The sequence below is a fragment of the Etheostoma spectabile genome, chromosome 3, assembly GCF_008692095.1.
Source record: "Etheostoma spectabile isolate EspeVRDwgs_2016 chromosome 3, UIUC_Espe_1.0, whole genome shotgun sequence".
NCBI lineage: Eukaryota > Metazoa > Chordata > Actinopteri > Perciformes > Percidae > Etheostoma > Etheostoma spectabile.
In genome coordinates this window covers 28,338,671-28,364,989 of record NC_045735.1, presented here as the reverse complement: position 1 = coordinate 28,364,989, position 26,319 = coordinate 28,338,671, and the positions used below count along the sequence as shown (strand labels likewise).

General features: G+C 39.2%; 3 protein-coding genes across 3 annotated transcripts; 1 reads left to right on the top strand and 2 right to left on the bottom strand.

Moving 5' to 3' along the window:
• The first annotated feature begins 11,290 nt into the window (after positions 1 to 11,290).
• On the top strand, positions 11,291 to 14,299 carry otol1b (otolin 1b). Its single transcript, XM_032504575.1, has 5 exons — positions 11,291 to 11,558; positions 11,988 to 12,403; positions 12,510 to 12,599; positions 12,881 to 12,952; positions 13,039 to 14,299. Exons 1-5 carry the CDS (start codon positions 11,533 to 11,535, stop codon positions 13,935 to 13,937), a joined length of 1,503 nt encoding a protein of 500 aa, XP_032360466.1. The 5' UTR covers positions 11,291 to 11,532; the 3' UTR covers positions 13,938 to 14,299.
• Positions 14,300 to 14,566: 267 nt separating this feature from the next.
• Positions 14,567 to 17,199, bottom strand: LOC116672685 (uncharacterized). The gene is made up of 7 exons (XM_032504576.1): positions 17,075 to 17,199; positions 16,935 to 16,970; positions 16,413 to 16,703; positions 15,864 to 16,136; positions 15,291 to 15,566; positions 15,138 to 15,177; positions 14,567 to 15,107 (listed from the first exon to the last, which is right to left on the bottom strand). The coding sequence occupies exons 1-7, from the start codon at positions 17,097 to 17,099 to the stop codon at positions 14,804 to 14,806; spliced, it is 1,245 nt and encodes a 414-aa protein (XP_032360467.1). The 5' UTR covers positions 17,100 to 17,199; the 3' UTR covers positions 14,567 to 14,803.
• Positions 17,200 to 18,343: 1,144 nt separating this feature from the next.
• LOC116672653 (rab5 GDP/GTP exchange factor) lies at positions 18,344 to 25,594 on the bottom strand. Its single transcript, XM_032504574.1, has 9 exons — positions 25,408 to 25,594; positions 24,597 to 24,793; positions 24,269 to 24,438; positions 23,738 to 23,913; positions 22,427 to 22,508; positions 22,180 to 22,312; positions 21,949 to 22,040; positions 21,566 to 21,822; positions 18,344 to 20,744 (listed from the first exon to the last, which is right to left on the bottom strand). Exons 2-9 carry the CDS (start codon positions 24,767 to 24,769, stop codon positions 20,313 to 20,315), a joined length of 1,515 nt encoding a protein of 504 aa, XP_032360465.1. The 5' UTR covers positions 24,770 to 24,793; positions 25,408 to 25,594; the 3' UTR covers positions 18,344 to 20,312.
• Positions 25,595 to 26,319: the final 725 nt, after the last annotated feature.

The following is a 26,319-nucleotide window of genomic DNA, read 5'->3' as shown; positions in this document are numbered from 1 at the left end:
AAAAATTCAAATTCTATAAGATTAAATAAAACACCCAAAAAATGAAAGTAATCATTAATTTTAACTGAAGAATTTTTGGGCAATTTGGTTGAAAGAAATCTAATATTTCTGATATAAAACACTTTGAACCAGGTCAATTTGACCCGAGGACAACACAAGGGTTAAGATCACCTTTGATCATTTGTGGAGATTTGTTAAAGGGCTCGCTGACTACAGTTTAATCATGATCTCAAGTTCCTTTTTTATATGTAGTTAGATATTTATATACAATGGTAAATGCTTGGCTGGTTACAATGTCAATTACCAAACCCATTTGATTATTTATATCTGTGTTCTCCATTAATAACACATGATTTGTTCTTAAGTTTGTTTTTCCACCTTTTATATTGTTCCAGTTTGTAGTTTCATGACAATTAAACAGTTGTAGCTGTCCTCGACATTTCCTAATTTAAGAATACATTTTTTTCATCGTTCACCAAAATCAATGTTTCATTTATACATGACAGCAACACATCACTGCAATATTCAGAAAATAAAGACATCTGAAGAAACCTAGACGACTGTTGTCTTTCTCATCCTCGTTTGTGTTTGACATGAATGTCTGTGCATACTGATGGTTTAAACTATGTATTCACACAGTATATTGACTTTGTTATTCCTTTAGTCAAGCAGAGCAGTTATTTTGAAAACAAGAAGAAGCTAAACAAAGGCTTTTGGATCACACAATCTTGACACAATTGACACTACCACATAAAGGGATTTTGCACAATAAGAGGCAGAGCCACCTAACCAGTTCTACCTAGACAGTGCGTACATGAGTACCCGGGGGCTTCGCGTTCCCTGCTGCAGATAGTAGGCAACGCTTCAATGTCCACAAAGCTGTGTTTACCTGAGGTCTCTGGCCACAGAAACAATTCAAATCCATGTTAAGAAATGCTTGTCAATAACATAGCTCTGGGGAGTACTTGTGTTTTTGTTCGCCCAGCAGTTTTCCTTGGATTAGGATGGCACCTAAACCATGGCCACAGCTGTTGCTGTGGTCCTGCCCCGCGCCCTGCTGTGCCCGCTACGCTCTGCAGTGCCCTGCTGGCCTGTGATACTGTACGTCTCTACGGGCCCTGCAACGTACTGGCTAGGTCATGCTATGCCGCGCTCACGTCTGCAGTGGCCGCGTTGCAGCTAGTCCTGCTATTGTCCTGCTATGCCGGCTACGCTCTGCGTGCTGCTGTTGCCATGCTAAGTCCTGCTACGTTCCTGCTACGCCCTGCTAGTGCCGGCTACGCTCTGCAGTGCCCTGCTTCGCCATGCTACGTCCTGCTACGCCCTGCCACGTCCTGCTATGTCCTGCTATGCCCGGCTACGCTCTGCAGTGCCCTGCTTTGCCATGCTACGTCCTGCTATGTTTGCTATGCCCTGCTATGCCGGCTACGCTCTGCAGTGCCCTGCTTTGCCATGCTACGTCCTGCTACGTCCTGCTACGCCCTGCTATGCCCGGCTACGCTCTGCAGTGCCCTGCTTTGCCATACTACGTCCTGCTACGTCCTGCTACGGCTGCTCATGCTCCGCGCCGGCTACGCTCTGCAGTGCCCTGCTTTGCCATGCTACGTCTGCCGTCTGCTACGCCCTGCTATGCCCGGCTACGCTCTGAGTGCCTGCTCGCCATGCGACGTCGCTACGTCCTGCTATGTCCTGCTATTCCCGGCTACGCTTGCAGTGCCCTGCTTTGCATGCTACGTCCTGTACGTCCTGCTACGCCTGCTATGCCCGGCTACACTCTGCAGTGCCCGCTTGCCATGCTACGTCCTCTACGCCCTGCTATGCCCGGCTACACTCTGCAGTGCCCTGCTTTGCCATGCTACGTCCTGCTATGTCCTGCTATGCCCGGCTACGCTCTGCAGTACCCTGCCTTGCCATGCTACGTCCTGCTACGTCCTGCTACGCCCTGCTATGCCCGGCTACGCTCTGCAGTGCCCTGCTTCGCCATGCTACGTCCTGCTACGCCCTGCTATGCCCGGCTACGCTCTGCAGTGCCCGGCTTCACCATGCTACGTCCTGCTACGTCCTGCTACGCCCTGCTATGCTCCGCAGTGCCCTGCTATACCCAATAACGCCCTGTAGTGCCCTACTATGCCATGAACTACTACAACTGCTATTTCTAGTCATAGTTCCATTAGTTTCATCAAACCCCCAACCGGCACCTTAAAAGGAAGTTTTTCTTGCCACTGTCGCACTAAATGCTTGCTCTTGGGGTAATTACTGGAATTGTTGTATTGAACTTTGTAAATTATGGAGTGTGGTCAAGACCTACTCTTTCTGTAAAATGTCTTGAGATAACTCTCGTTCTGATTTGATTCTATAAATAAAGCTGAATTTAATTTGATTAAGGATAAGCAAAACACGTTTTAAAGACTTGCTGGTAGAATAGTGTTAAATCAATAGTGGATGAGGACATTGTTATCAGTTTAGGGACTCATCAGGTAACCATGGTTATGCCTCGCAACTGGAAACCTCCATCCTGTTTTTTCCCAGTTGCTGCAACACCCTGACTTCTGAACTTGCACATGTAAGCTCATCCTAAGGTACCACTGAAGCCGTCACTATTCCTTACCTTTCTCTTATTTCTTTTTTAATTTTCCCTTCATTTCATTTCATTTCTTACATTTCCTTTCCATTACCTTCTTCTTCTTTCTTCTCCCTGCATTTACTCTTTACCTCTTCCTTACCTTTCCTACCCTTACTCTCCTCTCCACACATTTTCTTTCCAATGTTTTTTCTTTCCTTTCCTTTCTTACATCTCCATTTCTCTCTTCCTTTCACATATCCTTTTCTTTCCTCTCCATCATGTTTCATTTCATTTGTAATCTCCTCTCCTCTGTCTTTCTCTCCTGTCCTTTCCTTTCCTTCACCTAACTTCCTCTCCTCTGTGGTCCAGCGTTTTCTTGTGCAATCCTACGGGGTGCAAGTCTGCGTTGGAGTCTATGAGGAACTTCGGATGTTACTTTGCATCCCATAAAGAAAGAGGCCAGGGGTTATCTCCATAATGACAAGGTGTAAACAAAGCAATCTTTCTTTGTTAATCTGCGGACTACAGAACCACTCATAGGGGTGGTGTATTGTTTCTGCTGTGTTTACTTTGGAATCCAGGCAACTGTCACGTCCACAGACAGAGAGGTTCAAAGACTGTAGACTGGATGGAGAGTTTAAGTGACAGCTGTTTATTGTTTGTAATGAAAAAATTATGTGTTTTAAGAGAAGTTCTGTTTTACTGTTACTGGGTATAATTTTGTGACATTGTATGATTTACAATTACTCTGTATAATTTTGTGTTTCACTTGTTTTGATGGAAGTTAGAACAACTAAAGGGGTCAAAATTACGACAATAATGCAGAAATGTATTCTATTATATCTTTAAACACATGTATTGGGTGTGTTAGTAATGCACATTGTATTGACAATAACAGTACACATCCTCCAATTACAGCACAGCCTTTCAGGCTAATGATATCCACAGCATCTATTACCTGAAATAGGCAACTTGCAAGATATTGTGTTAGTTTTTTTACAGAGCCAAGTCAGTCAATTTTATTAATATTGTGTTATTTGCTCCAGTTTTTATCTTAATACAATGTTTGCCCTAAAATCAGTACATTTTAAAGACATCAGATTCATTCTACATTGTATTGTATGATCAACTAATGTGACCAATAATCTGAATGTTTTCCTGTTAATTGTATGACTCAGTGTTGTGATTTATTGTAATGCAATTGCAATGATTTGGTAGTTTTTTAATCTAAAAGTCGGTAACAGAAAAAAGAGAGACAGTACATGAAAATACAACGTGAATACAATAGTGTCATTTAACAGGCCTGTTTTCAGGGAACGTTGTTTGCATGGATGGGCGTGTGTGTGTGTGTGTGCACTGTCTTAGTTAAACACTCTTGGAACCACATTTTAACTTTTAATGATAAGAAAAGGTTGTTTTCCCAAAAGTCCCATTCATACTAAGTCAACCGTTTTATGGATATAGAATACACTTTCATACATTTATACTTTGTCAGCCAACAAGCTTCTCTACTTCTACATTTTCCTTCTTTATTTATTAAATAAGACACAAAAGCCTAAGTAGTGACATGATTTGTGAATGTACTTGCATCTGCAAAAGAGATCATGTACAGGATTGCTGCATCATGATTTGAGGATAAATTAATCTATTGTTTCATGTTCTACTGCATGTGTACACCAACTTTATTTCTTTACTGACCCTGGTGCAATCAGACGAGGCTTGTGCTGTGCCATTTAGCGGGATTGTGCAATTCTTGACATGCCTTGTTGGTCAAAGCTGGAGGAGGAATTCTCCTCATGACACAGCTCCCAGCTCCACGGTACATTATATCTGATCTAGGAATCAGTCAATATGAGTCTAGGAGTGGTTGGCATGATAAAAAACGAAGCCCAGCAAGGCGTTAAACCACAACTGGAGCCAAACCCTGACATGGTCAATGGACTTCAAATGGAAATGTTGTGCTACGTTTGGCTGTAAAATTGGTGAAGAGCAGAGCAGCTTAATAAAGAAGCAGGTTTGTGCTCCTAAATAAACTTCTTAAAGCAACGTCTTCCTCTGGATATTGTAAATATTATATATATTTTTTGTGTGCATGCAGGATCCTTGTGGTTAAATCTATATCAGAAGTCTGCCACCAAGTGGTCAAATAACAAAATCATATTTTCCTCAATGTACAGATGTAATAACAATAATCTTAAGGTATGCACAAGTAGAATCATCACAAGGCTCTGAATCTGGTTAAGAAAACACTATAGAGCCAAGAATTCCCTTTTGACTAGTTCTTTTACATTGTGGTATATTTCAGAGTGTGCTGCTGTAGACATATTCCACAATGACCTTTTTTCATAACTTTTGTTCACTCACTACACTATTACTTTATTCGACATACTATACTATGACTTTTTCAATAATAATGACAATAATGTATTCTTTATTAAAGCATACTTGCACTAAATGGAGAGACATCACAGTGAGAGGACTGCCCATGTTGGGGTTTTGGTGCCTTACTCAAGAGCACCTTGGCAGCACCCTCTCCAGCATCATACGTTGGTTTTTATGTAGACTTGAACCAGCGACCCTCAGGTTCCCAACCCAACTCCCTACTGACTGAGCTACTACCACCGCCTCTTTTTCTGACATAGTAACTATTTTTTGATATTATAACTTTTTTTCTACATACTACACTGACTTTTTTGTCTTTTTTTGACATACTATACTGACTTTTTTCAACGTGCAATACTATGACTTTTTTATCACTTTTTTTGTCAATCTGTACTATGACTACATATCACTTGTTTGACATACTGTACTATGACTTTTTAATCACTTTTTTGACATACTATACCATAACAATTTAAACATACTATACTATGACGTTTTTAATCTTTTTTTGACTTACTATTTTTTACATCACTTTTTTGACATACAGTACTATATTATATTTAATATATTATAACTTTTTTCCACATACTACACTGTGACTTTATTATCTTTCTTTGACATACTACTGTATACTATGACTTTTTTATTACTCTATCAACAATCTGTACTATGATTTTTTAATCAATTTTTTTCGACGTACTATACTATAACATTTTTGACACTATGCTATGACTTTTTTGATATAATATGCAATGACTTATTTATCACTTTGATCGACATACTATAATATTACTTTTTTTATACGTTTTTTCATCATGCTCTACTATGACTTTTTGACACACTATATCATAACTTTTTCTATACACTACACTGTGACTTTATTACCACTTTTTCTACATACTATACTGTGACTTATTCGCCATAAAACACTATGACTTTTTCTCAGTTTTTTGACATACCATACTATGACCTTTTTCGACATACTATACTATGACTTTTTTTCTACATACTACACCATGTCTTTTTATGACTTTTTTTGACATACCATACTATGACCTTTTTCGACATACTGTACTATTACTTTATTATGACTTTTTTTCTACAAACTATACTGTCTTTGTATGATTTTTCTCCACATTAATTACTTTTTCAACAAATTATACTATGACTTATTATCACCTTTTCTACATATTATACTATTATTATTATTATACATATTACACTTTTTTTGACATAGTATAATATTAGTTTTGTATAACTTTTTTCAACATAGTATGACTTTTTATCACTTTGTTTGACACACTTTTGTTTGATTTCTTTTTTATCCCTTTTCTAAATACTTTATTATGGCTTCTATTCAATTTGTTTTTTACATATAATACTATGACTTTTTATCATTTTTTTTAGATATATTATAGCATGACTTTTCTATTACTTATTTCGACATTCCATACTATGACATTTTCAAGATTCTATGACTTTAAAAAAAAGATTTTGACATACTACACTATGACCTTTTATGACTTTTTCCACATACTATACTATGACTTTTTATTACTTTTGTCGAAATACAATACTATGACTTTTTTATGACTTTTTTTCTACATATGATACTGTCTTTTTATGACTTTTTTTGACACACAGTACTATACTATGACTTTTTATCACTTTTTTGACGTACTACACTATAACTTATTTATCATTTTTATGACATACTGTCTTCTTCTATGACTTTTTTAATCAATTTTTTTGTCATGTTCTATTATGACTTTTTAGCACTTTTTTCAACAAATTATACTATGACTTATTATCACTTTTTTCACCTACCATATTATAACTTTTTTAATTACTTTGTCGACACACTATACTTTGATTTTTTTTAATCTCTTTTTTGAAATATTTTACTGTGGTTTCTTTTCAATTTTTTCACATAGCATACAATGACTTTTTGTATTACTTTTTCTCGCTATGCTATAGCATGACTTTTTAATTACTTATTTCAACATACCAAACTATGATTTTTTAATCATTTTTTTCGACCTACACTACACTATGACTTTTTATCACTGTGTTTGACCTACACTACACTATGACTTTTTATCACTGTGTTCGACCTACTACACTATGACTTTTTCATCCCTTTTTACGACATAATAAACTGGGACATTTTATCACAGTTGTCTACCTACTATATTATGACTTTTGCATAACTTTTTTTGATATACTAAACTATGACTTTTTATCACTTTCTTCAACATACTATCCTATTACTTTTTTAGACATTCTATACTATTACTTTTTATCACTGTTTTTGACCTTCATGATATTTTTATCACTTTCTTCAGCATACTATACTATTCTATGACTTTTTCATAGTATATTCTTTTGATATCCATACTATACATTGACTTTTTTTGACATAATAATACATGTCATTTAGCTGATGCTTTTACCCAAAGCAACTTACAACTGGTATATATGTCAGAGGTCAAACACCTGGAGCAACTAGGAGCATTGTGTCTTGCTCATGGTGATATGTTGGTTGATGTGTCGCTGTGGGAATCAAACCTACTGGCTATGTGGATATGACACACACCAAACGCTTATGTCATAGCCACTGCTCCACCACCACCTTAAAACACCACATACTCTACTATGTCCTTTTTTTATCACTTTTTTTATACACACTATGCTATGACTTTTTTCAACATACTGTACTATGACTTATTATTACTTTTTCTACATACTATACTACACACTTTTTCTATGACATACCTTACTATGACTTTTTCAACATTCTATTCTATGAGTTTTTTTATCATATATATATATTTTTATAGACTTTTTTATGACTTTTTTTCTACATACTATACCATATTTTTTATGACTTTTTTGACATACCATACTATAACCTTTTTCAACATACTATACTATGACACTTTATATCACTTTTTTGACATACCATACTATGACTTTTTTTGACATATTGTAGTATGATTAATAGACTTTTTTCAACATAATATACTAAGACTTTCTTATCACTGTTTTCAACAAATTATTCTATGACTTATTAACACCTTTTCTACAAACTATACTATGACTTTTTGATGACTTTTTAATCACTTTTCTCGACATAGTAAACTATTAGTTTTTTATAACTTTTATTCTACATTCTATACTATGTCAAATTATGACTTTTTTCCACATACAATACTATGACTTTTTATCCCATTTTTGACGTGTTATCCTATAACTTTTTTTCATCAGTTTTCTCGACATGGTATATTATGAGTTCTTCAACAAACTTTTATAACTTTTTATCACCTTTTGCGACATACTATACTATGATTTATTTATCACTCCTACTTTGATTTACATTACTATGACTTTTTTTTTAATCACTTTTTTATATTCTATGCTATCTCTTTTTATTACTTTTTTGACCTACTATTCCGAGTTTTTTATTACTTTTTTCAATATGACTTTTTTATCTCTTTTTTTGACATGCTATACTAGGACTTTTTTCAACATGCAATTCCATGACTTTTTAATCACTTTTTTCAACATATTATACTATGACATTTTTGACATACCATACTATGACTATTCTGACATGCTATACCATAGTAGTAGTCATAACTTATTTATCACTTTGATCGACACCCTATAACATGACTTTTTTATGAATTTTTTTGTCATGCTATACTGTGACTTTTTTTAATCACTTTAAAAATAATACATACTTTGACATTTTGAACACTTTTTTTGTCATGCTATGCTATGAATTTTTTATCTCTTTTTTCGACATACTATACTATGACTCTTTTCAACATGCAAAACTTGACTTTTTTTATCACTTTTTCAACATACTATGTTACTTTTTTATCACTTTTTTGACATTCTTTACTATGACTATTTTTTAATTTCTTTCGACTTATTATATGTCTTATTTACCACTTTTTGGACATACTATATCACCTTTTATCACTTTTTTCTACATACTATACTATACTTTGACATACTATATTATGACCTTTTATCACTTTTTTCAACACACTAGACTATGACTTTTGGATCACTGTTTTTTCAACATCCACCAAAAGAAGTTCCTTCCCAAGGCTTTTTTTCCAGCTGCAACGGTGCTCCGTTCAGCGCTTTTGATTGGTTTAAAGGAATGCCAATCAACCAGAACACGTTTTTCTTTCGTCCTTTAATCCTGTGTGGACTAGCCAGAGCCTCCTCTGCAGCGTTGTCTCAGAAGCAAGTAGTGAAATAAATAAAAAGGTGTGATAATTAAACATCAAAGTCAGGGCAAGGCTTGATTAAGGCTGGATGTAGAATAATTACAATTACACACAGCCAAATATGAACAATAACACATTACAATTGATTTATATTTATTATGTATACATTATAATGTGTGTATTTGTGTGCTTCATCTTTCTTTCTTTCTTTTTAAAGATTATTTTTGGGGCATTTTCGGTATCATTCAACATCTGAATGAATACTAATTAAAAACATTCCCACTTTTCAACTTTTCTCACGTTTTCACCTTCTTCTGTGCAGTTATGTCAGAAATACAGATTAGCTTTAGCAATTTTGCTTTTCAGCATCCACAAGCATTTTCTGCAGGAAATGCATACTCTAGTTCCTTTTTAATGTGTTGTAGATCTGCGTTGATCTGTGTCTGTTGTGCTTCTTCAAACAGCTTTTGTGGAAAAGGCCATCATGTTTACACAACCAACTTTGAGCACATTAGAAATGTCTGACAGGAGAAGTTTGTTTTGTACTCTGTGTCTTCACTGCCAGCAAATCTCCTGCCATAGTCATTAGCTGCTAATTCTGCAGGATCTAGATTTCCTTTGATAAGATCCCACAGTGAAGAACAATAAACTGTCTATGGCCTTGGTAGCACTGGAATAATCATACAGATAGTGGCTGTTGCTGTGTTGGTTACTAAACAAGTCTCTATCTTATTGTCTCATTCTCAACCTCTCTATACGCATTCACTGCAGCTTCAGGATCTCGCTTACATGAATAGGGTTAATGTAAGGCAATACGCCTCCATCCATCCAAGTCATCTTAGGTCCTCTCTCTGCTCGGCTGCACCTGTTGAGTAAGTTAACTCTTCCTTATCCAGCGCTCTCCAGTGTGTATGGATGGAGGCTGAGGGCAGGGCCGGTGCCAGTGTTACATGAAGGGACAGGTGAGCGGCGCCTGAGTCCTCTGTGACCAGCTGGGCACTGTAAGCTGACCGCTGCTGTTGTGTGTGGTCTGAATGTAGCTGAGAGACGATGGGGGTTGAGGTCGGGCATGGAGAACCCCAGAGGAACCCCTCTCTCAGGACTCAGCTGCATATCTTACTCTCCATCTGTTCGCCTTTTATGGAGGGGTAAGTCAGGAACACTTCATCTGAGCTGCTGGGAAGGAGGGAGAAGTGGTTAGGAGGTAAAGGAAAGTAGCCTACACAAGAAGATAAAAAATGGTTTAAATAAACACAATCTTCTCCTATTTAGTGGCCCTCATCCCACCATCACCCCTCTCTGTTTCCCAAACTTCATTTCCCTTCTTCCTGCTCACTCATGGCTGGTCATGGATCCCTCTGAGGACGTGAGGTCTTTGACAACTGAAGCATGTCCGTTGCTCAAACATTCATTCACTGGCCAGTCAAGAGTTTCAACTAGACAGCTACCAGAAAATCACTTTTCTATAAAAACCCAATGCTATCTTGTTACAGCGTAATAAAGAATCTTTGTCCAGCAACACAGTATAAATCATAGTTAGCAAATGTAGCTGCCAGCAATCTTGGGGGCTCATGTGCAGAAAGTTGGTCACAGTGATCAGGCAAGCATTGCAACTGCACTGATTTAAATGAGATAAGCTGGTTCCTTTGACAAACAGCTCAGGTTTAGCAACTGTTGAGTGAGGAGATTATCAGTGCTTTTAAGGCTAAAGCTTTCTTCTGGATGTTCACCAAGTACCAGTAGATTGTAAATACTTAGCCCCCTGTGCTGCATGCCAGCTTGCAGATCTTAGTCATTTTAAATTTAATTGTTGCAGATATCTTGGCATACTTTAAAGTGTCAACGTGCAACTGAGTGGTACCATACATGTAAAATACAGTTTGCACCTTCATGCAGAATACTGTCCAAACCTACACTTTTAAAAAGAGTTGCAGTGTTGTAGTGCCCTGGCCTCTGTCATAGAACCCTCTTTACTTGGCTTTGTCCCACCCTAAGAGCCTGGGTAGTAGGTTGGATGTTGGAGGAATGCCTCCCATATCGGGTGACCCATTGCCCCACGGCCTTTGCTCCTCGCCTAGCTCGCAGCGAGGGAGTGCTCCTGGCGGGTGCTGTATCCCGTGTCACAAAAGCACCTTTCTACACAACAGGGGTACAGAGAATGGGCCACAGCACAGTGGTTCTCCTTGGGTCAGATCCAGCCCGCCGTAGTTGGATTTCAGACCTCCCCCTGTGCTTCCAAGCAGACACTCTCATTGGTGGGGATGTTCTTTTGCCCAAGCCTGGCAGGGATATCAGAGAGACCTGGAGCTCCTGGCGCTGCCTCCAAACCGCTAGAGAGGATAAATGACCTACCACTTATGCATAACTGGGTGAGTCTTATTAATTTTACTAAATTATACATTTTGCACATAAAGTTGATTGATGGGTTACTTATTAAATTATTGTTTTTATGTATAAAGAAGAATGACATATGTTGAGGATTGTAGTGATCTTGATAAAGATGATGAGTGTGCAGGTTTTTGTTGCAGCTAAACTTTGTAGCAACAGAATTAACTAATACACAGCCATAAAATCAGCTTTGAATAGTCAAACTGCAGACTCTTTGAGTCACCATGGCACATGACTGCTAAAAGAGAAACAAAGAGAAACAATCCAAATTGAAGAAACAATGCTGAGTGGTTTGTAACAGTGAACTGCTGATCAGATGTGCTATTTTTGTAACCTCTTGTCTTTATCTAAAGTGGATGGAAAATGAAATGAGTGTAGACAAACAACAAGCCTTTAAACTCTGTTCTCAGATCCCATTCAACCATGAGGATTATCTCCTGTCAGTCTACCCTTGTGGTTGTAGTTGTGGTTACACTCACTGTGGTGTCCTGCGCTGAAGCTAAGACTACACAGAAGCCAAAGTACCAGTACACCAAGAAACCCGTCCCTCAGATCACCGTGCACAGCCCTGTGACCACCAGCATGCCCAAGACTCTCAAGATAGTGCCGAGCGCAAATCCTGTGGAGCCCCATCCGCTGCCAACCACTGAGAGGACCACCTATCCAAATCAGGTCCGGCCACAGTACTACAGAGACAGCACTGAGCCCCCTGGTGCTGGCCCCGAGAATTACACTCTAGATTACAACGAGTGCTATTTCAACTTCTGCGAGTGCTGTCCCCCTGAGAGAGGCCCCAGGGGGCCAAAGGGAGACACAGGAATGGCAGGTATGAGACTTACTGATAAAGCGCATTTGAGAAAAATGCTTTTGGTTTAATCAATTAATTTGTTTGCTTTCAACATTTTGAACTTAGCCTACGTTTCATTATGTAGGGCCACCTGGGGAAAGAGGCCTTGCAGGAGCAGCTGGTTTACCTGGACCACCGGGAGTGAGTGGTCCTATGGGATTAAGAGGAGACAGAGGTGAGTATAATATGGTTAAATGCACATTTAAAATTACTAATTACATAAACATTAAAATGATATTATCATATATTCAAAGAATGCACCCATTATGTATGTTGCATTCAAAGACATATTATGAAACACTCGGCCCTTGGGCACAACACAGACATTACACAACGGTGATTCAGAATAGTACGTTTACACAGACCTTATCAAAAAGATTGTTCTTCTTCACTAGTTAAAAAAATAATTATTCTCATTGCTTATGTTGGATATTGTTCATTGAATCAATGTCTCAGGGGATAAAGGTGACAGAGGTAGCAGTGGGACAGCTGGGCCACCGGGAGTCCCAGGGAAACCAGGACAAAAAGGTGCCAACTTGATCCGGTAATTGCTTAATTGTTTTATATTGTTTCCAGGCTTCAACAGTTCTGATATAGTTTTCCTTACCTTGCAGGTGATGTTGGCTCAAAAGGGGAAAAAGGTGAGATAGGGTCACAAGGTGTCAAAGGTGATAGTGGGATGAAAGGGGAACCTGGCCAGAATGGGACTGCTGGTGAGAAAGGAGAACCGGGAAAAGAGGGGCCAACTGGACCTCCAGGAGTGGCTGTTGGGATAGGTCCAAAAGGAGACAAGGGAGATAAGGGGGAGTGTGGCACGTTTGGGGAGAGAGGACAGAAAGGTGAGCGAGGGGACACTGGGTCCCCTGGCATTCCAGGAGCAATGGGCATTCCAGGAATGAACGGCAAGCATGGTTCCTCAGGTCCTGTAGGCCTCCGAGGGGATCAGGGACCTCCTGGACCACCAGGCGAACCAGGATTTACAGGACCTCAGGGACCACAAGGCATAAGAGGGATGATGGGGCCAAAAGGGGACAGAGGTTACCCTGGGATGAGAGGTGAGCGGGGCATTCGTGGATTCAAAGGAGCTAAGGGATCAGGAGTTCCCCAGAAACGCTCAGCCTTCAGCGTAGGTATCTCTCCAAGAAAGTCCTTCCCTCCCTCTGGCTTCCCAATCCGCTTCGACAAAGTCTTCTACAACGAAGAGAACCACTTCAATGTCACTTCCAGCAGCTTTACATGCATCCACGCCGGGGTTTATGTCTTCTCCTTCCACATCACCGTCCGCAATCAGCCACTGCGAGCCACCCTGGTAGTGAACGGGTCCCGGCGGGTAAGGACGCGGGACTCTCTGTACGGCCAAGACATCGACCAGGCGTCCACTCTGGTGGTGCTGCGGCTGGCGGTGGATGATCAGGTGTGGATGGAGACGCTCAGAGACTGGAATGGGGTGTATGCCAGCACTGAGGATGACAGCATCTTCTCTGGATTCCTGCTTTACTCAGACACAGTCTGAAAAGGACAAATACTGGCGGTGCTACACTACACTCATTACTTATGAACTGCTGGAAAAGCTTTTCTGCACACTAGTGTGAAAATGTAAGGACTGGCAATATCAAGGTCATGTTTATTATCTTCTTTTTTTTTACCTGTTGCCCTCTGAATAAAAACAAAAGTCTTGTTTACTGATTGTATATATACAACATTTTTGTATACACAACCTTTATCATCTAACACGCATCAAAAAATATCTATAAATAAACATAGATATGGGGTAAATTGTCCTGTCTGAAACATTTGGTAAATTGGTCAATGAAAAATCTTGAATAAACACATACATTGCCTCCCAGGTAATTGGGAGAAGAAGCCAATAAAAAATTCACTATAAAACTATATACGACATGACAAGGGTAACTAAGGGCAAACATGCCATTATTCACCATAAATTGAAATCTTACATACAAATATATGATGTATGTGTTAAGTATCCAGAGACTATCACTGTGACATATAACTGTATTATTATTCTTAATGTAAATACATTTCCCATGCTATTCTACCAATACTGCTAATAAATGGACTACCAAATATTGTACAATAGGGTTGTAAAAAAGAGTTCATTAAAAAATAAAATCCAGTAGTACATACTGTATGATTCATGCTTTATTTGATTGCACAATATGACATTAGTTATTATTATCAGCCCTACGGATCCAGTTAGTTTTGTACAGATGAGATCGTAAAGATGGCACTTGGTAACATGTAGAATTAATATTACACAATTAACCTTATCAAAATTGTGCACCGGCAGCACAGTGTACATATGATTGATATCAGATGGCTAAAGATGTGGCAGGTCCATGTTATTACTCTGATTTAAGATCATGTATTTTCTGTAATGTCTGACAACTTGTCACCACTTGTCAGTGTCTGGAGATCACCAGATCCTCCAGACATATCACCAGATTCCTCAGACTTATTGAGGGGGAGAGGGATAGAAGTTTGTGTGAGAGACTGTGCTGTAGATGGCAGAGTGCTTGGGGCTGGCTGTGAAGGCCTCAGTGTAGGATCTGTAGATTGGGTGCTCACTTCAGCCGGCTGAATAAAAGTGGAAGTTGCAGTGGATCGGTGAGGAGAGGACCAGGCTGCTGTTGGCTCAGCTGCATGAGGCAGGGAGGGCAATGGGGATGAGATTGTGGGAGCTAAAATCTATGGGTCCCTGGTATGATGAGCGTGAGGAATCAGCATCTGTGGTCCTATTGGGTCAGACACAAGTTGTCCTCAGAAGTTTCGCAATTTGCAATTTTGACACTTTAGGTTTGAACTTTGAGTCAAGGACACACAGCAGGTTACATTTACTTCTGCGTACCTGTTACTTGTCCAAAGCTTTTAGGTTCACTCCCCTTGGAGATGCCCAACTCAGGCACCTTGGCCTTGCAGCTGTATTGGCCTGGAGTCCGTTGGACCAGATCATAGTTCTGAGAGGTTGCTGTTCCCAGTCGGTTGTTATTCTTGTAGAAAAAGAAGTGTATTGCTGGGGCAGGAGCACGGCTGTTGTATTGGACGTGGCATATGAGCTTCAGCTTCTTTACTGGAATCAGGTTATGGTCCGCCACAATCTCCAAAACTGGCTGCGACAGAACCTCTGAGATAGAGCCACAGAAGAAGAAACATTACTGACACATCCAAATAGTTTAAAAGAACGTTGACATTTATTTTATTTGAATTATGCTAAGATCTTATGCAAATGGTTCAACATTATGGGAAAGGCTCTTCACTTTCTTGCCGAAGAGTTACTTGAAGAGATCAATGCTGCTCTCAGATACAAGAGTGGTATTGTTCTTCTAAGTTTTGGAAAGAAAGACAATAATGTGTCTAACTATACATTCAACTTGTGAAAATTCACCAAACTCAGCATTTGCAACTTAGAATGTAAACTCACCTAAGACCTGCACTGAAGCGTCAGTTGAAATTACAGAGCGAGTACGTCTGTCTGCATCCCACGATGCCCTGCAAGAATAAATTCCTTTGTCCTCCAGGGTCAAGTTATTCAGGTAAAAATGTGGGCTGAGGCCATTCTGTCTCATGACTTCAACACCATCTTTGTACAGAATCACCTCATGAAGTCGGGATGTGCCTCGGACGCGACATGTGACCTTTAAGGTTTCTCCGACGAGGCCGGGATAAGGTGGGACTTGCAGGATAGCCCACCCTCCTGAACAAAGATCACAGAGAAGAAAGTGACATTAAAATAACATCATGTGCTCTTATAGTGATATTAGATTTTTAAATGTGACCAAAATTTGGTCACGTTTTCTAAAAACAAACACACAACGGGGCGCCATACAATATTTAAAAGCAGCTGGAGTTCAGTGGTTCCCAGTTCTCAGAGTTGACGGGAGTAGCAGAAGTAGGAAAAAGAGGAAGAAGAGGGCCTCACATGTGAATCAAGGAGATTTCTAATGAAATGATACTGATAACACGATCTTACCATCCACGTGAATCTCCAAAGGCAGACTTTGGAGAGTGTGTATGTTTCCTATTACCGTGTCCCTCACTCCCTGGCAGTAAAATTTCCCACTGTCTTGAACCTTGGCTTTCCACAGAGTGAGGTTCTTCCCAAACTGTAGGAGCTGGTTAGATCCCCTGAACCACAGGTAGGTCCAGGAGGACCTGTGGACATCAGGAACGCTGCACGTCAGCCGGACCTCCTCTCCAGAGAAGATTCTTGAATCCCCCGACACCATTTCCACTACAGCTCTGAACGAGGTCACATGGGGAGCTAAGGAGACACACACATATGGGTTTGCTGGGCAAGTATAACCCCCTCCCAAAAAGAATCTGTATACCTGCACGGTTTAGATTATAAATGTTAATTAATGAACTTAAAGTCACATAATGCCATCTGTTCAGTGGCTCGATTGATTCTATTGATACAGTATGCTTACAAAGGTTCCCATTTAGTTATGTGTTCCATATCTAGAATGTAATAAGAAGAATAGGTGGTACATACCCTGTGTTACTACAAGCTGTGGTAGTGTCGAAAGAACTGAAAAGGGAACACAATCCAGCATGAGACAAATAAAAGTAGAAAACAATATTTTAAACAGAATGATACAATTTGCTGCTACGAATGAACGGATGAAAACTCACCAAGGAGGAAAATGACAGTGTCCATTTTTTAATTTTTTTGTGAACAACAGAGACTGAGGGAGATTCTTTTATTTCTCATGGAGAGGGAAGTGAAAATGATGTTCCAACACATCACACAGGATATCCTTTTTTTCAGAAATGACATTCTGAAAGTGTATACTTTCACAGAAACCTAAAGGGGATTACCTTTTTCTTTTTTTAAAACAACAAACAAGAATAGATGGGTATTAAAATATAAGGGACTATCTCCTTTTCTGATTGATATAACAAATATTGATACAACAAATATATATATATATATATATATATATATATATATATATATATATATATATATCTACAGTATATACACTGTATATACTGGTGTATATGTTAATTTTATAATGATATTCTTTTGTCTTTTTATTTATGTCTACTTAATTCCTAGACCCTATCGAAAGTATATTTCCTGGAGATGTCAGCGGAAAAACATAGGGAAGTGAAAGAAACACCCTATTTTCACTGATTCTGAATTTCAGTTGAAATCTACCAACACCAATTGAGCAATAAACACGGGAAGACTTGAAACAAATCACAATATATGTTTTGTTGAAAAAGGTAAATAAGTGCCTATTTCAAATCCCTCTGCAATGACATGGGCACATTTATGGTAATGACAAACTCAATTATCTATAAAAAAAATTCTACTACGTTGGTCTTTTAAGTACGGAGTGAGGATTGGTAGCTGGGGTCAGGAGAAGTGAGCAAGGCACCAAACTGCCAACCCGGCCCAATAAAGTATGTGTTAATCTTTTTTTACATTTAAGTTTAACTAAATCACACCACAAGCAGCTAGAAGAATAGAGGACACGCAAATAAATTCATACTAAAAAGTCCTCTTACTTTAATTTACTATCAAATATATTGTTTACAGCTTTATAATGTATTTCCTAACTGTTTTATTATTTTAAATAGTACATCTGTTCCACTGTATTTAGGCTTTATTATTTACTATACAGCAAATCTGACAGTACTTAATACATTTACAAACGTTTCGTCTGCAAAATGAAAATAATATATTCAATTCACTGGCGGAAAAGGTTCATGAATTGCAGAATGTTATATTTTGTACAGTTTTTACAATTATTATTTTTTTCCTTACTCCACCATGATCCAGAACTGTAAAAATAGTACCCATATAATTATCAGTGTGCCAACTCCTTATTTATTCCTAGCTTGCAAAATCACAAGTTACATGAAACTACACGATGAAGAGGAACTGCACCCGAATGCACATGCATTTTCAAGTTTTATTAATCATCATCACACACCCATAGGGGCAAATAAACCAATACTGCCCCAATAAGTTACATTTAAATAAAAGACAGTATTGCGTTACTTTCTCCCATGTGAAACAATAACAAACGTCCGTAAAATACCTGATAAATGGCTTGTGCATACAGTGCAATATTAAGTTATTCAAGCTATTGTTTAGGGTTGCATTAAAAGTCCGTTCCCAAACTAATTTTGGACAGCAACTGCACATTAACTATACGTGCTGCTAACAGGAATAAAAAGGATTAAATACTAGGAACACAAGGAAATCTTAGCTCATGAGCAAAGGATAACAAACAACTCTCCCAACCACTTCTGCCACTCTGTACATGACTGCCAAATACAGAGACACTGTTAAACAACACTGTTTTCACCAGTTATCCTTTTAACTGGATACAGCCACTATGTCCTTCATTAAATGTACTTCTAAATTAAGAGATTCAAAAAAGTCAAACAGAAAAGTGCTTCAAAATAAATAAAATTGGTTAGGTTATATCAATTTTTCTGCACTAGTAAAGCAACTTAGGAACTTATTGTGTTACAGAATACAGCATTGTCTTTGACTTCTCACCGTCTTAATACAACAGCTCCAACGGAGCATAAAAACCCAAAACAAATCACCTAAAAACTGATTTTCTTTTGATAGGACACCCTCTAGAAAATATAGATGAAGACTTTACTATTCAATCATTAGAAATGTAACAATGTAACACATCTTCAAACAATGTTCTTTAAAACCAGAGTACTACTGTAAATATTACAGGGTTAATATTTCCTTTGGCATCCAAAATAATTGATACCTGCCACTAAATAGAAAAATAAAATCACTTCTGTACATCCAGCTTATGGCTGGAGAGTGAGGTCTGCCACGAAAATAAGTCCACAATATCCATACACACAACTTCATGATTTACAGACATTAACGGAACATGACAATGCAACACATTCACACACACATTTTACCGCATGCACAACTGTCACACATCTCTCTATTTCTCTGTTAGACAGGGAAATACACAGTAAACACAGCACAAATTACAAGCATGAGCTGGAGGGTTATTTGACTGAGGGGAAGTTAAGTTTTGCATTACAAAGATTTCTTAATTTCCCTTTGCCACATATTTGACTGGAAACTCCCTATTAGGGGTTACTTGGGCTGTAAGGTTTTGTGTGTCCATTTGAGCTTCCACTGGTCAATTTAACTATGGACATCACATTATAGAAACAAAAACAAATTCTGAAAAGCTGCGAATAATAACAGAAGCATGTTTAAAAATCACATCCAACAATTTATACCGTCTGCTTAAATGTAACTACAAGGGTGACCAACAGATGTGTCTCCTGGATGCCAATCTGTGAAAAGAGAAAGCACCATTCACAGCACGCTGGGGTTATATTTCCCAAATAGCCTGGGAACACCAAAGGACATGACTGGGTCAAGGATGCCAGAACAAGTCCGCTTTTCCTGAAACTGAAATAGAAGCAAAACATCAGGGCTTTCCCACAAAACCTGCACCGGAACTGTTGCAAGGGCAAAATGCTTAAAGGGAAAGTGGTCGCTGGCACTCTCTCTGGGACATTGCTCTTTGTTATCTTTTGACAAAGCCAGGCTTGTGTCAAGCCTTCATTCTAAGCTAAGCATCATACTTACTGTACAGACATGAGAGAGGCCATTGATCTTCTCATCAAACTCTCTGCCATACTATTCCTTTAATTTAATAGTTCTGTTGCTGTTCAGTGTAATTTCAGGGCGTCTTGGACTATGGATGGATGAATGGAATAAAAATGGCCGGAGTGGAAAGAGGGTCCATATCGGATGGCTCTTGTATGTGCATACGGACAGCAACATTTAACACCAGGGAAAAGGGAAAGGGTGACGTAAAGTCTCCAGAGGTCTATTCTTTATTCATTGAAGCAGAGCATATCAGCCAGCAAACACTTGCGGTTGCAGTGGTGGGGGCAGGTGCTCATTCTCAACATTATCAGAGTCGATTGCTGATGATGCTGCAGAAGCTGTCCCGCTAGCCGGGGTCGCAGTAGGGTTTTGTGTCTCTGCTGGAAAGCTCTCCAGAACGCTCTGCACCTTCTGCTCCACTTCGTCTGTCCAGTCGATGAGGTCGCTCTCCAACTGGCGAGCCTTCTCCATGACCCTCTCCTGCCTTTCCCCGAGCCCTGTTAGCACATCCAGACGTTTGTGGACCTGACTGAGAGCGGCGCTGCCTGGGGAGCAGGAAGAAGCTCCAGTGGACTGTGGCCAGTGGGGGGATGCCTGGCCCGACATGTACAGGTCAAACTCCTCAGAGCTCAGGTTCAGAGACTGGCCGTCCAGCTTCTCAATGAAGGCCACCGCACAGCACTGGGGAGAGGGATGTGGAAGGTCAGTACAAGAAAAACTCACATGGATATCATCAGTCTGTGATTACAGAATCACTGAGATTTAAAAAAGTTACTTTTTTCCATTCGGTTTTTATTGGACAGTTGGCGCATCTCACACAATCAGATCTTATTTTAGACCTTTTTAATGTGAATAGGTTTGTGAACATGACCAATTTACACTGACAAAAATATGAAAATGAAATTAGTTGTTGACCAATCACAACACAGACGACACCAGAAGAACATCAGACCTGAAAAGCAAATATGATGAAACTTTTATAAAAACTTTTTTGTATTTAAATGGTAGCCGGGTTAGCTCAGTCGGTAGAACAGGCGCACATCTATAGAGGTGTATGCCTTGACCCAGAAGGTCCAGGGCTCGAGTCGACGATTTCCTGCATGTCTTCCCCTTTCTCACCTAGCTGTCCTTTCCATTAAAGGCTGAAATGCCCAAAATAATTCTTAAAATAAATAAATAGATAAATTATTAATATGTAAAACACTAATGGATTAAGGCCCCATAGAACAGTAACGGTTGTGTCCGGCCGGGCACCTTTGTTGCTTGTTATTCCACATCTCTCTATTGTGTCCCTCATATAATTGGTTATAAAGTATTGAACAGTATTGAATTATTAAGAAAGGTGTTTCTGCATTGGCTTCATTTTTCAGCACCGGTGATAGGCGCTTGATAACACCACAATTTGACAGAACCACAACTTCTTCAAAAAAAAAATTGGAAACGGAAACTTAGGGACACACACAATAAACCACATAAATGCAAGCGTGCACTTATTTCCTCACCAGATTAGTGAAGTAGTAACCGTCCTCTCCAGTCATCAGTCTGCTGGGGTTGCTGAACCGGGTGATGTACTGGATGTTGGACTGCAGTCGCGGTGGGTTTGCTTTCAGCACAATGTAGATGAGCGTGGGGAGGAAGTCATCTGCAGACGCAGCCTCTTTCTTGCTGATTTTGATGGCGTTGAAGATGTGCTTGCTGCAACGGGTGATGCATGCCAGCTTCTCCTTGGGCACACACTTTGAATCCATTTCAATCACATCTGGAATGATGCCGGAATTTGAGAAGAATAACAAAATAGTTTAATCTGAAAATCTTGCTAGAAAGCTACTGCCAAGATAACAAGGGGATGTCCTAACATGACCTTCTGAAAAATAATGAGACTTACCTGTGATGGCTTTGACTACACTGTCCGACACCTCAGCAATCTCCTCGTCTACAGGAACGCACAGCATCTCAATAGTGACCCAATGCAAGGCTCTGTAACACATCACAATAACGACTGAGTTGCAGCCATTTCACCTGCAAATGTGTTTTCTGGTGCTCAATGGTAATGCATAGAATTGAAGGATTATCTGAGAAGCAAATTTAAGCATCATTAAAACTTTTCTTTGCTAACCTGATTCTCTTCTGAATGGCCAGGTCTTTCCTCTCATCATCTGTGGTCTCAGGACAGAAGACATCCTTGTAGAGACGAGTCATCATGTACTTCTCCACTTCATCCATAACACTCTCTACCTGATCTGATGAACCTAGGAACAGAAGCACAAAGATCAAAGATATGCCGAGCAAAGACATTTCACACTGAATAATGTAAGTGATATTCACTGTTCATATTCTTCTTAAGTGTAAGAGTTAAGCAGTACCCTTGAACTGGGTGTGGAGGCGGTCTGAGAGGTTCTGGTAGAAGTCCTGCACACACTCTGACAGCTCATCAGCACCCATGTCCTGAACAAGGAATGGGAATGAACAGATCAGATTTTATTGAATATGTAGCTTAGAAATACATTAATGGTACAGAAACAGATGTCAAAATCAAGCCCAAATTTGACAGAGTGAAACGTGCATCGTTTTAATTTTGATAATGTTATCTGTTTAAATGTGGCAATTACAAGGCAATTTTAAATGGAGAAATAGTTAATGTCAATATCAAACTGGATAGCTAAAAAAGAGTGTTGCCTGGGACAACACTGTGTGACAGTCATCATCTCAGTCGGAAGCAATCAAGATTTCCCTAGCTATAAAAATAAGAAAAGTTTCCATTTGAATTGAAGCAATACAAGCTCATTTTATTCAGAGAGTGGTGGTAATGGAACACTATTACAGATGAATCCTGGGGGAAAGTAGACACATGGTGCAATCACAATGACTTGAAAACTATCAGCATTGCCATCAGTGCTGTATAGTCTCACGTTGCCAGACCTATATCTCCACAGCGCTGCAGAAGGTCTGGCAACAGGAGCAGACACTCCTGGATAGGAGAAAAAACGGTCAGGGGTTGTTTGCATTTCTTTAAACCAATCAAAATTGTCTTGGGCGGTGCTAAACTCCAGACACATCGGAAAGGAACTTGTTTTGGTGGAACATTTGCACCCTGCAAAGAAAACGCGGTTTAACTGTTTACACAATACAGTAATGTGAGCTATAGAAATTAGCTGGATACATGGTTAAACATAATTTGCTGTTACCAGTGTATTGCTGTGTGTATTGTGTCCATAACAAATCCCCACCAATTGGTCCCAAAATGTCCAAGAATAGAGGGTAAATGCCGTAAACATATTCTTTGTAAATCTGTACAACCATTCCCGAAACAAAACAAGCACGCCTGCCTTATTGCACTATTCAAAGTTTCCTAAAAACTTGCCATTTTCAGTGTGTAACTTTGCACTGAGGTTTCGGTCAATGTTGCTTGATGCACCCGGAGTTTAAAGTTAACACAAAAAAAGTGAAAAGTGAGGGACTTCCGGCGGCGCCAGGAACTATCCTGTACCCGAGCCGTTGTCGATCCAGATTATGGCTGTATGACTTTGAGTAACAACACAATCTTAAATCAAAAACAAATAGAAGCAAAAGTGTATTTGTCAACAGGCTGTCCATATTTGCATAACTATTCATTTACAGGAATTAAATGGTTTCTACAAAACACACAAAAACATGATAAATTTATTTCAGCTCACCCGCTTATAGACCATGCTCTCAGTGAAGGCCCGGCACTGTTTGAAGATCTCCCTGCCAGACTTCAGCGGCTTGAGAAAATCAATGAACTCCCGCGTGGCATAGTCACTGTCCACAGAAGAATGCCGGCTTGTAGAGGAGCTGGGGCTTGGGCTGGAGTGAGTGTCAAAAGGAGTGTCTGGGGGAAGACATTTAATGGTAATCTAATCAAAGCTTGAAAAAATAAATAAAATAAAAAGGTATATACTAAGTATTTTCTCCTGATATCCCTTACAACATGTGGTGCACTCTATAAGGTTATTTTAACCAAACTGTGTGTAGGTTGCCCAGGTCATTAGAACCAATTCCACAAAAATGCAGGCAGAGAGAAAGTTCAATCAAAGCAAGCCTAACTTGCTAAATGAATATAAATATCACCATAATTTGACAACAATATAGTAATTGTTTGAATCAAGAACAATGAAAACTTTAAAAATAAAGGTTTGATAAATGACTAACCTCTTTTGCAGTTGAGTACGTGCAATAGTATGTACCTTTTTTTGATGGTGTTTTTGTGGAAGGAGTAAAAAACTTTGTAACTGTGTTGACTTTGCTGGACTTTTCCTTAGTTTTTCTTTCTTCAAACTTGCTGAAGGGTGTGATGGTAGGCTGTGATTGGGCCTTCTGATGTCTGCTATATGCTTCCTCTTCCTCTCTCTGCAGCCTGGGGGAAAGAAAATACTACTGTAATAGCTGTCAGATGGACAGGCGGACAAAAGAGCAAGACAACAAAATGAAGCATTAAAGGAACAATTGACAGGATCAATAGGATAGGGTAATTGATTTGCTTTTTAGGAATAATTGCACCCAGGACATACAAACCTTTCAGCGAGTGCCCAGTCTTCCTGAATCTGTTTTTGCTTTTCTCTTTGATTTTCCTCTCGCCAGCACTTTGAGCACAGGCCCTGCCAGCCAGTGTTGCCATAAAAACCACATCCCTTTTTACAAAGCAGCTCTGATTGGTCCAGATGGATCCCACGGCGCTGGCTCGTCATCCTTCACCAAAGTTAGAAACACTGCTGGGGGAACCAGAAGACAGACAACTTTAACAACCAAAACAGTGACACTGCAGTGACCTAAACGGTGCATTATCGTGTGTAAAAGACAGTTCCCGTAGCCATTCAAGATTGCAGTTCAACTTTCTGCAGCATTGACTCACTAGACTCAAGTCCAAGATCTCACCACACGTCAATTACACCCTGCTACAGTAGTTCATTCTAGCACTGACCAAAATGTATTAGTTAGCTAATCAAGGCCCTGGCTGCTCTAGCTGGTTTCCTTTTAGGGGCTCTTGATAGCTTTGACCTATTCACTTGTTAGCATTATCTAATAACTAGCACCTTTCTCTCGCAGTACTAAACTGACAGAGTAGCTAACTCTAAAACAGAATATCCTCTTAAAACAGCGTTGTCTCTTATTAACATATCACTCTGAACGACTGATGTAACGTTAGACAAGTATGTCAGCGCGGCAAATCAACAAGCGAATCGACAGCTAACGTTAGCTGCCAGTGTTTACCTAGCTAAGCTAATTAAACAGCTAACCTAGGCTAAGGTTAACTAACGCAAGCTGAATAACCCTTATGTTGATGGTGATGCTCTAGGTTGGCTACGTGAATTTTGTGTCAACATACACACTCATTCGCAGTGTCAGAAATCTATCGGGTAACGTTATCGTCGCTCAGGCTCCAGTCTACTGTTGGTGGATGTTTACATTAGCCAGGCAGCTAACTTTAGGTTTGTCCCACAGCCATTTTGTCTGTTAGTTGTTTCTTCTTCTGTGATAGTTTTTTTTTGTAAGTTACAAATCCGTTTCACCGATGATCGCCCTCTAGCGTTACCACATTGCAATAACCAACGTTATTACTCACAGATTCACTGATTGTTTCAAAAAAATGTCATTAATTTGCTACAAATAATGACTCGCCCAGTTTTAGAGAAAAATACAAGGGACACAAAAAGGGTTAGTAATCATAGGATAATAAAATTAAGGCTACTTAGAAGATGTTAATTTAATTACTGAATTTAGTAATTAATTTAATTAATTAATTAATTAACAAAATAATGATCGAGGGACTAGACTACTTAGAAAGTACTCTTTATTAATAAATGGACCTACTACTACTCAAAGCGCTTTTACATAACAGGAACCATTCACCATTCACACACATGACAAATTTTTACCTGGGTGCCCAAACTTTCGAACCCCACTGTATACTGTGCATACATTTATATATATATATATATATATATATGTATATATCATTTAAACTTTCAAAATGACAGAAAACAAAAAAATGGCGTCTGTAAAGGTTTGGGCACCCTGCAGAGTTTCTAGCATGCACCGCCCCCTTTGGAAAGCTGAGACCTGACAGTCTCATGGATTGTTCTCAATCATCGTCTGGAAAGACCAGGTGATGTCAATCTTAAGGTTTTAAATGCCCAGACTCATCTGACCTTGCCCCAACAATCAGCACAATGGCTTCTTGTAAGCAGTTGTCTAGAAAACAAACTGAAAATAGTTGATGCTCACAAAGCAGGAGAAG

Bases quoted from the DNA above. Each gene is read 5' to 3' on its own strand.
- otol1b (XM_032504575.1), top strand. From the start codon at position 11,533: ATGACCTACCACTTATGCATAACTGG. The intron at 11,559-11,987 runs GTGAGTCTTATT...CTCTGTTCTCAG, and splicing joins TACCACTTATGCATAACTGG to ATCCCATTCAACCATGAGGA. The intron at 12,404-12,509 runs GTATGAGACTTA...TTCATTATGTAG, and splicing joins GGGAGACACAGGAATGGCAG to GGCCACCTGGGGAAAGAGGC.
- LOC116672685 (XM_032504576.1), bottom strand. From the start codon at position 17,099: ATGGACACTGTCATTTTCCTCCTTG. The intron at 16,971-17,074 runs GTGAGTTTTCAT...TTCCCTTTTCAG, and splicing joins CACTGTCATTTTCCTCCTTG to TTCTTTCGACACTACCACAG. The intron at 16,704-16,934 runs GTATGTACCACC...GTGTCTCCTTAG, and splicing joins ACAGCTTGTAGTAACACAGG to CTCCCCATGTGACCTCGTTC.
- LOC116672653 (XM_032504574.1), bottom strand. From the start codon at position 24,769: ATGACGAGCCAGCGCCGTGGGATCCATCTGGACCAATCAGAGCTGCTT. The intron at 22,041-22,179 runs GTTAGCAAAGAA...GATGTGTTACAG, and splicing joins GCCATTCAGAAGAGAATCAG to AGCCTTGCATTGGGTCACTA. The intron at 21,823-21,948 runs GTAAGTCTCATT...GCATCATTCCAG, and splicing joins TGTAGTCAAAGCCATCACAG to ATGTGATTGAAATGGATTCA.